Here is a 10,396-nt window from a genome sequence, read left to right on the forward strand (position 1 = left end):
CAATGTGGTGAAAAATAAATTGTTGAAGAGAAGCTAAGTCTGGGAAAGTCAAAACCTAAAGACAATTTTCAGCTTATTTACATTTTATAAGCACTTATCTTTTTTTTTTTTTAGTCGAGTAGTCAAATGACTAGAAATTCCACCCATAAGGTGGATAAGTGGGATGATCGGGATTCGAAACCTACGATGTTCAACCAATTGAGCTATGTTCACGGGACTTATAAGCACTTATCTATTGCCTATAAAATAAAATGCAAATAAGTTGTTTATCGAAACAGAGCACTAGGAGTATGCATTGTAAAGGATTATTCTTCCATAAAATCACCTTAGCTACCTATCGAGGGCACATAAATCAAAAGATCTGATACATAACCAGTGCGGATACGGCATATCATAAAAACAAAAACAAAAAATTATTGAAATTTCTAGATAGAAGATTAACTATCAATAATTCCACTTATTAATACTAATATAATGTCAAGTACCAATATTAAACTAATAGAATGTGAAGCTACTGCACAACAAAAACAATGAATTGTTGTTGATAACAAATACTAAATTAAAATAAAAAATTGAAAATCACTTTTGGTTAGACTCATAAGGGGAGGCATTAGCAGATGAATCTTGCTTTTCTTTCTCCAATTCAATAACAGCTTGTTCTTCGGCGTGCTTTTCAGACATAAGAATTGGGTAGTAGTAATTGGAATGAGCATTCATACACTGCATCAACCTTGCGGTAACCTGAGAGCACTTTTCAACAAAGTCTTCGTTTTTGTCTTCTGCTTCTTTGGCACAATTATCCCAATCAATAAAGGCGTCTTTGCAACCGCCTGCTTTCATGTATAGGCAAAGTCCGCACTCTCCTTCTTCCTCCTCTTCTTTATTCGGTTGATCGGGAGATGGATATGCTGGTTTGGCATCAGATTGGACCTTTTCCGGTTGATTCGGCGTCGTCGACATTGTCTTTTCTTTTCTGCTTAGTTAAAACCCCCTTTTGTCGTTCCTTACTTCTTTTCTTTATTAAATAAACAACTCTTTTATATAAGATAAAAAAAATAGATTAATGTATGAGGTCAATTGTTTAACATGCACAATAATATTAAATAATAAAATTATTCCTTCAACAATTATCTATTAAAAAATAGTACTCATGTTTCTTCAGTTGTAAAGAGTGTCTCGTACTATGTTGTTAAAGTTGCTAAAAGCATCCACTTTTAGGTGATGTCATACATGTGTTCTGTCTTTTTGACTTGTGAAATACAATGAAACTAACTTGTACTTATAATAGGGAATGGTTCTCTCAAGTGTAATTTACACTTGAGAGAATAAATTGTGGTTTGCCACCATTGATCAAGAGAGAGAAACATAGATAAAATTTAAATAAAGTGAATTGGATGGTGATAGATGACACTTTATTCTCTCAAGTGTGATTTACACTTGAGAGAATCCATTCCCCTTATAATAGTCTATGTGATCTTATATCAAATAAAAGATCTTGACCTTTTAAAATCATCGTACAATTGATATATCTTAACACATAGTGGAAAGTTATAACGACGTTTTATCATTATACTTTTGCCACAATAAGAAGATGGAAGTTAGGGTTTCTTACTTAGGCACATGATCATGATCATGTGAACAAATTAACCATAAATTCGATAGGCATGAATGATCAGGATCTATGATATGCTAAAGTAATTAATAATATTAAGAATACAATGTGTAAGTATGTATGCATACCTTGTGGAAGTGAAAGAGAATACTTTTTTTTTTGATAGAGAAACTCCTTTGATTCTAATTCTACGCTTCTTATATATATAATTGTTTTTTTTTATTTGTTAGTATGATTTGTTTTTTTATTAAATAAATCAAATCTTTTATTCTAACAGTAAATAAATAAAATGTTGATACTATATTTTTTTGAAGATTTTATATTTAAATATATTTTAGATTTATAGTTAAAAAAAGATGATATTAAAATTTATATTTCAGTTTAAAATATTTAAGATTTGTTTAAAATTTATATGATTAATTTTTTTTTGTAGAAAATATGATTTAGAAATTTATTTTATTTATAGCTTTATATATAAAGCCGTATATGGATGATTTATAAGAAGAATGAGACAAACAAGAATATGAGAGTTAGAGTTTTGATTTTGAACACCTAATAATAAATACGAAACACTTCCTCAACTAAAAGTCACCTTTGGAATGATGTGAGAAAATGCATTGGTCACAACAGCAAAACATATTATGTGCATACCTTTGTATAAATTTGAAAATAAAATAAAAACTTTATAGTATAACTCTGATACTCCGTGATGCCAATATTAATTTGGGTTAAATTGGATGGGTTTGATCGGATTGACCGATTTTGCCGAATTCATCTACTCCCTGGAAGCAGGCACACATTTAATATAAAATAAATAAATTCTAATACAAATTTACTATTTCTAAATTTTTAACATGTGCAAATTTGCAATTATAGAAAAATCTTTTGAAAAATTAAATTATAGAAAAATATTGGTCAACGTTCATCTTGTAGTCCAAGCGAAGTGTTCATAATTTTTTTTTGGAAAATGCTAACAAGTGTCCCTGGGACACTCTTTAAGCACTTGAAATAGTAATTTTTTATGAAATTTTTATTGAAATGCGTGAAGTCAACGCATTGAAAATTGTAATGTTCTACTTTTTGAATGAATAATTTCCATAAATATTATGCTTAAAGAGTGCCCAGGGGGCACTCGTTAGCAAAACCCTTTTTTTTTTTGTTAAGTAGCTTAGTGGCTAGAAAATCCACCTTAAAGGTGAATAAGTGGAGTGTCCCGGGTTCGAACCCGGGCTGCACATATAGTGCGATATCCCTACCAACTGAGTCAAACTCACAGGGACTCGATTTTTTTTCTATCCCAACAATTATACCTCTACCCCTAAAAAATAATTTTATTTCCATTTTTACCCTTTATTTTTTGGTAGAATAATTTTACTGTTTGTTATTTTTATAGTGACAGACAAAACTGGCATTAAAAGCCAAATTTACTTTGAAATAATGAACCACGTTAGTTTGAAAAAGAAGTGCTCCGGTAAGAAATAATGAAACGGATTACTTTAAAAAATTGTACTAGTATAGGTGGGTATAGGGGAAGACTAGATCCAAAATTTTGAATTATAGTGACAGACAAAACTGCCACTAAAAATTAAATTTACTTTGAAATAGTGAACCGGATTAGTTGGAGAAAGAACTGTTCCGGTATTACTTGAAAAAGAGTACCGGTATAGGTGGGTATAGGATAACGAGATCCAGATTTTTGGCTTATAGTGACAGACAAAACTGTCACTAAAAGGCAAAACTGTTTGCCAAAATCGCGAGTTCTTGTTCTACTTCTTATTCCTTTCGATTCTATTTTGGTTTGTTTGTTTTTGTTCAGTTTTAGATGGTGGTGGTGGTTGAGTTTGCGTTTTTCTTCTTTCTTTCCCTTTTTCAATTTTCTCGTTTGTGCTTGACTTAAGAACGAGCGGTTTGATTTTGATTGAGTGGGTTGTTGGATTGGTGGTAAAGATTATAGTGGATTGATGAAGGTTGTGTGGTTTTTTTATGGATTTAACAGAGAAACATGATTTGGGAGTATGGTGGATTGGTGGTTGACCATGATGATTTTAATAATAAAAAAAAGAGATAAATATTGGGGTAAAGGGTAAAAAAAAAATTAAAATATGTTGAGATAAAGAGATAAATGTTGGGTAAAAAAAAATTTCGGGATTTTCTTGTGAGACAAATTGGACCAAGCCCAAAATGTAAGTGATGGAAACTTTTTACATTACTATTTTTATTTCATGTGTTACTTAAATAGTGGACGTTACAAAAAAAGAAATTTTAGAAAAACAATGTTCGCTAGTTTGGAAGAAAAAAATATTCGCTACTTAACATATGAATTGTGTTCGCATCCTAATTAGCAATCATTCCCTATACATGAAAGAGATAAATGTTTTTGGTGATATAAAATTATCAAATTGTTTTTAGTCCTATAAAAAAGTGATATGTTTTAGTCATAAAAAATAATTATACATGTAGTTTTAATCTATATCGTTAAACTTATGTGTACTTTTGAATGATTATTTATTTTACATATTATAAAATAAATCGGTATATATCCATTAGGAAGGAAAAAAAAATCACAATTCACAATCTAGTGTGTGTATATATATATTAGAAATTTAGGCACCTAATAATACTATGATGAAACTCAAATTGAAAATATGATATAAAAGGAACAAAAAGTCGTGTGAATTATATCAAAATCCCTATGAAGAAACATTACTCCGTATTGTCCTCTTTGTTGAATGATTTGCCATGAGATTTAATGCTGTTGAAATACTGTATGGCTTATTTGTTCTAAAATTTACTGCCGAAGATTTTCATTGCCATAATTTTGTTCTAAAAATTAACAGATATATTTTTTACAGTATTTAAGCTAAGGAAATAAGGAATAGCCATACAGTATTTTAACAGCATCAAATCTTATACCAAATCTGACGCAGAAATTTAACAGATATTTTTTTACAGTATTTAACCTATGGAAATATATCTATATCTTAACAGTAATCATAGAGTGAAAATTAACATATATATTTTTTACAGTATTTAACCATACAATATTTTATCAGCATCACACAGCAAAATTAACAGATATATTTTTTTACAGTATTTAACCTATGGAATAGCCATACAGTATTTCAACAGCATCAAATCTCATGGCAAATCATTCAAAACCCTCATTGCTCCCTACATCAAACAACAAAATCCATCTGCAGACAACTCTCCAAAAGTAGGCTCACCATAACGAGCCCATCCTTCAAGGACCTGAGCTTTAGCTTCCATAGCTTTTTCGGTTTCATCAGTAGCATATTCATCATCTTTGTCAGCTAAAAATGGTTGACAAAAACATATATCAGAGACAACAGATTAAATGAAAACAAAGTTATCGGTAAATTAGAGGTTAAATGCATGCAAATCATCTGTAAATGCAGTAGCCAAGAACAAATATACTTGTATGATAAGTAGTGTACTTAATAAGAGACACAAAATGTGTGATGTAAGAAGATCTAGACCTATAAAGGCAACAGAGCTTTTCATAGAATTGAATCAATGATGACAAGGCTTGTACAAAGCATAATTTAATAATCACATGATCAATTAAGAAAGGTTTGCCAAAACTGAAAATAGAGTATATCTCTAAGATTATGTAATCTTGCAATTTTTATTTTCCTACCCTAAGATCCATCAACAATAGTTATATCATAAAAGTAACCAAGAAAAATGTGTGCCTAATACAGTTCTATGATCATATTTGAAAGATTGAGGAACAGAAAACAACAGATATAAAATGATGAAAACTTAAAATAGAGTATAAATATATACCAGACTTGCAACCAAAGTTAGCCAAAACTTAAAAGAGTATAACTTTCACTCTATGATTATGTAGTCTTGCAATTTTTATTTTCCAACCCTAAGATTCATAACAATAGTTAAATCATAAAAAAGTGACCCAAAAATTAAACAGTACAAAAACTTTTGGCAAAATAAGACAGTACATACCAGATTTGGTAAATTTCCCTTCACTAGCTTTAGAACCATTCCCCTCTTCCATCTCAGCTAAAAAAGGTTGAGAAATACATATATTAGAGTAGGGGTGAGCATGAACCCGAGACCCGACTCGAAACCGATATAACCGACAACACATTGAAGTATTCGGTCGGGTGTGGGTCGGGTCTCGGGTCAACAAATTGCGAAAAACCGGGCATGAACGGTTGCATACGGGCGGGTGCGGGTCTCTAAAATTCTATCTTTCCATAACCGAAACCGACCGAACAACCATTAGATGCAAATTAATTTTTTTCCTTCTCTCCCTCTCAATCTCATATACTCTTCTCTTTGTTATTTTTATCCATCTTTGATTTAAGATAAAAATGTTATATTTTACAAAGCTTATAATTAATAATACGGTGATGAAGAAGGTGGAAAAAATATTCTAATATATATTCTAGATATATTTTAATTTCTACGTCTCTTCTACTTGATATTTTATTGTCTTTAGATCTATATACTGAAAGAAAGTAACTGCATCTAACTTTTTTTCTTTTTTAATTTACTTCGTCTATCTTTTGTTGCATTGTGTACGAGGTGTTAAACTATTCGAAAATTAGGAATTTTTGGATAATGGAGGAGTTTTAGATGTAAATAAAGTTTCGATCTAACCCGTAATAACCGACCAGTCCAACCCGCCACCCGAATGACCCGAACCCGAACAAACCGAAGATATAGACGGTCGGAATTGGGTCCAAATTAAATGATTGCAGTTTTTATCGATTTTGTGATTTTCGGCCCGAAACCGACCGATGCTCAGCCCTATATTAGAGACAACATATTAAACTACTGAGTTTGATGTTAAATCAAACAAAGTCATCTGTTTAGTTTAGAGGTGAAAATGCATACAAATCTTCTGTAAAAGCAGAGAGCAGTAAACACAAGAACAAATACCCTTGTATGATAAGTAGTGTACTTGATAAGAGTCACAAAATGTGTGACGTAAGATACAGATATAAAGGTGGCGGAGCTTTTAATAAAATTGAATCAGGGATGAAAATTAATCTCCTTTAGCACTTTCACAAAGCTATTGATCATCTCAATACTTTTTGGTATTTTTCTATCAGAATTTTATTACTGTGTTTAACCATTTGTATATGTTTATAGCTGAGTCCAACAAAATGTATTCCAAGGATAAGGTCAATGAGCCTGAATTGGATGATTGGTATAAAGCATTTATAGAGCGTTTTGATGACCGCCGAAGTACTGAGATGATCAATAGCTTTGTGAAAATGCTAAAGGAGATTGCTGGTATGCCATTATTTGTTTTTTATATATGGACTACTTTATTACAATTATATTTGTTCTTACTGCTCTATGCATTTAGAGATGATTTGCATGCATTTCACCTCTAACTAACAGATAACTTTGTTTCGTTTAACATCAAACTCAATGGTTTAATATGTTGTCTCTAATATATGTATTTCTCAACCTTTTTTAGCTGACAATGAAGAGGGGAATTCTTCTAAAGCTAGTGAAGGGAAGTCTACCAAATCTGGTAGATGTTCTGACAAAATTTTATGTACTGTTAATTTCTGGGTCACTTATTTATGATTTAATTTCTGGGAAAGTTATACTCTATTTTCAGTTTTGGCCAACTTTTTGTCTAAGTTGCTATTAAGTTGAAAATAAAACAATTTTTTAAATACCTACATTTGTTTATGTTATATAGGTGCTGATGCTGAGTCCAACAAAGTGGACCAGATTGACAAGGTCCCTAATTTTTTTTGTACATATTTTTCAGTTAAATTTGTTCTTAACTGTAAAAGTTTTTTATTGTGTTTAATTTTGCTATTTCATATTTTGGAGTTAGGTTTATTTGGCAATGGATTCCAAAGATAAGGTCAATATGCCTGAATTGGATGATTGGTATAAGGCAATGGTAGAGCATTATAATGATACAAAAAGCATTGAGATGATCAATAGCAATCTCCTTTAGCACTTTCACAAAGCTATTGATCATCTCAATGCTTTTTGTATCATTATAATGCTCTACCATTGCCTTATACCAATCATCCAATTCAGGCATATTGACCTTATCTTTGGAATCCATTGCCAAATAAACCTAACTCCAAAATATGAAATAGCAAAATTAAACACAATAAAAAACTTTTACAGTTAAGAACAAATTTAACTGAAAAATATGTACAAAAAAAATTAGGGACCTTGTCAATCTGGTCCACTTTGTTGGACTCAGCATCAGCACCTATATAACATAAACAAATGTAGATATTTAAAAAATTGTTTTATTTTCAACTTAATAGCAACTTAGACAAAAAGTTGGCCAAAACTGAAAATAGAGTATAACTTTCCCAGAAATTAAATCATAAATAAGTGACCCAGAAATTAACAGTACATAAAATTTTGTCAGAACATCTTCCAGATTTGGTAGACTTCCCTTCACTAGCTTTAGAAGAATTCCCCTCTTCATTGTCAGCTAAAAAAGGTTGAGAAATACATATATTAGAGACAACATATTAAACCATTGAGTTTGATGTTAAACGAAACAAAGTTATCTGTTAGTTAGAGGTGAAATGCATGCAAATCATCTGTAAATGCATAGAGCAGTAAGAACAAATATAATTGTAATAAAGTAGTCCATATATAAAAAACAAATAATGGCATACCAGCAATCTCCTTTAGCATTTTCACAAAGCTATTGATCATCTCAGTACTTCGGCGGTCATCAAAACGCTCTATAAATGCTTTATACCAATCATCCAATTCAGGCTCATTGACCTTATCCTTGGAATACATTTTGTTGGACTCAGCTATAAACATATACAAATGGTTAAACACAGTAATAAAATTCTGATAGAAAAATACCAAAAAATAAAAACAAATAATGGCATACCAGCAATCTCCTTTAGCACTTTCACAAAGCTATTGATCATCTCAATACTTTTTGGATCCTTATAACGCTCTAACATTGCCTTATACCAATCATCCAATTCAGGCATATTGACCTTATCTTTGGAATCCATTGCCAAACAAACCTAACTCCAAAATATGAAATAGCAAAAATTAATCAAAAATTTAACTGAAAATTTTTCCTCTCTGGAACAAATTTACTGAAAATTAATCAAAAATTAGGAAAAATATGTTCAACAAAAATTAAGCAAAAAAATAAACCAAATCTAAAAGTTCAGAAATAATTTAGGAAAAATTAGAGAAATCACAAATTCAAAATAACATGAATACAACACTAAGAAACAAATGGATTAGAGAAAAGCGATTAAGCTTCAAACCAATTCAACTAGAAGATAACTAACAAAAAGTAGAGAAAATGGAAGATATAAGAGTGATCAAATTTAACTGAAAATTAAACAAAAATTTGGCCAAATTTTGGCAAAACTAAGTAAAAATTAACCAAAACTACATGTTCACAACAAATTTAGGCATTATTCTAGAAAATCTGCAGTTCAGACAAGCAAAAATTAACAGAAATCACAAATTCAAAATAACGTGAATACAACACTAAGCAAATAATGGATTAGAGAAAGGAGATTAAGCTTCAAACTGATTCAACTAGTAGAAAACTAATTAAAAAGTAGAGATAATGGAAGATGTAAGAGTGAAATCAAGCAAAAATGTTGATCATGCAAAACCTAACGGATCAAAACCTAACAGATCAAAACCTAATGGTTCAGGCCAAAATTAGACATTATTCTACAAAACCTAACGGACGGATCAGACGAAATTAAGCAAAATGATGATCATATAAAACCTAGTTACCAGAAATTAACGATCAAATTGAATTTAAGCGAAAATTAAAGAGCATCAAATCAGATCAGAGGTAAAATCAAGCTAAATTTAACTAAACATTGCAGAAACAAATTAAAGAACAAATCATATGAATCATTTCAAATTAACCACAAATTAGTAATGTGAATCGAAGATTAAGCTTCGAACAAGTTGAATTAGAAGAGAACTAACCAGAAAAGTTGAGAAAATAGAAATCGTTAGAACGAGATCAAAAGAGGGAGCAAGAGGAATAACGGAACTCGCGAAATAGAAAGTGAAAAAATGAGTGGGAATATGAAACGAATGAGGTTTTATATACAAATGTTTGGGCTTGGGTTGTGATCCGAAAACCAAATTTGGCCCAAAAACCAAAGAATATGTATCACCATATCCCCTGTATTTCTTGTCTACCCCCGTTTTGCCCAAAAACCAAGTTTTTTTGCATTTGTATAAAATCTACAAAACACACTCTACAGTATTTTTTAGTTTACATTCGGCATAATTTCTGAAAATTCAATTTAAACTTTCTCCCAAAGGCAAATTTATACCTTATGAAAGAGTAGAGTAAGTGTCACCATGAAATTATTAATATTATGTAACTTTTAATTATTATTTTTATTATTATTATTGTTATTTAAAAAAAATAGATGAACCAATTATGAATAATAAGAAATAACAAACTCAAAACAGATTAAAAAAATGAATTTGTAAAAAAATAAAAGAAAAACACAGATACAAACGTAAAAAGCTTGGAGATTTTAGATAAATAAAAAGTTCTTTCTTTTTTATGGGATATACGTAGAAATGAAACCGTCATCATCATTGAACAGAAAATAAAATATAATGGCAATGGTATGAATGTTTTTTTATGAGATAATACATATGAAATATCAAGTAGACCATTATAGAGATACATAATAGAATTGGACAATGAAAATTAAAAGAAAGGAAAAGAAAAAGAGTAAGAGCACAATAATAAAATAAAAATTGAAGAACTGTGTGAAGAAG

At 30.3% G+C, this 10,396-nt stretch overlaps 2 protein-coding genes across 8 annotated transcripts; both read right to left on the minus strand.

Annotated features, from left to right (window-relative positions):
* Positions 1-421: 421 nt before the first annotated feature.
* Positions 422-1,271, minus strand: LOC123916651. The gene has a single exon (XM_045968169.1). It carries the CDS (start codon positions 958-960, stop codon positions 580-582), a length of 381 nt encoding a protein of 126 aa, XP_045824125.1. The 5' UTR covers positions 961-1,271; the 3' UTR covers positions 422-579.
* A 2,967-nt stretch (positions 1,272-4,238) lies between these two features.
* Positions 4,239-9,951, minus strand: LOC123917101. Of its 7 annotated transcripts, none has more exons than XR_006812356.1 (6): positions 9,581-9,915; positions 8,499-8,640; positions 8,272-8,415; positions 5,597-5,653; positions 5,420-5,507; positions 4,786-4,923 (listed from the first exon to the last, which is right to left on the minus strand). XR_006812356.1 is itself a non-coding variant. In XM_045968728.1 (6 exons), the coding sequence occupies exons 2-6, from the start codon at positions 8,626-8,628 to the stop codon at positions 7,401-7,403; spliced, it is 681 nt and encodes a 226-aa protein (XP_045824684.1). In that variant the 5' UTR covers positions 8,629-8,644; positions 9,581-9,928; the 3' UTR covers positions 7,301-7,400. The 7 variants fall into 7 exon arrangements, 6 of the variants coding, with proteins under 6 accessions (XP_045824688.1, XP_045824684.1, XP_045824683.1 ...); XM_045968728.1 differs by lacking the exons at positions 4,786-4,923; positions 5,420-5,507; positions 5,597-5,653 and adding exons at positions 7,301-7,709; positions 7,810-7,850; positions 8,025-8,081 and having other exon boundaries at positions 8,499-8,644; positions 9,581-9,928; XM_045968727.1 differs by lacking the exons at positions 4,786-4,923; positions 5,420-5,507; positions 5,597-5,653 and adding exons at positions 7,301-7,709; positions 7,810-7,850; positions 8,025-8,081 and having other exon boundaries at positions 9,581-9,922.
* Between the last annotated feature and the right edge of the window lie 445 nt (positions 9,952-10,396).

Source organism: Trifolium pratense, linkage group LG3, assembly GCF_020283565.1.
Source record: "Trifolium pratense cultivar HEN17-A07 linkage group LG3, ARS_RC_1.1, whole genome shotgun sequence".
Taxonomy (NCBI): Eukaryota; Viridiplantae; Streptophyta; class Magnoliopsida; order Fabales; family Fabaceae; genus Trifolium; species Trifolium pratense.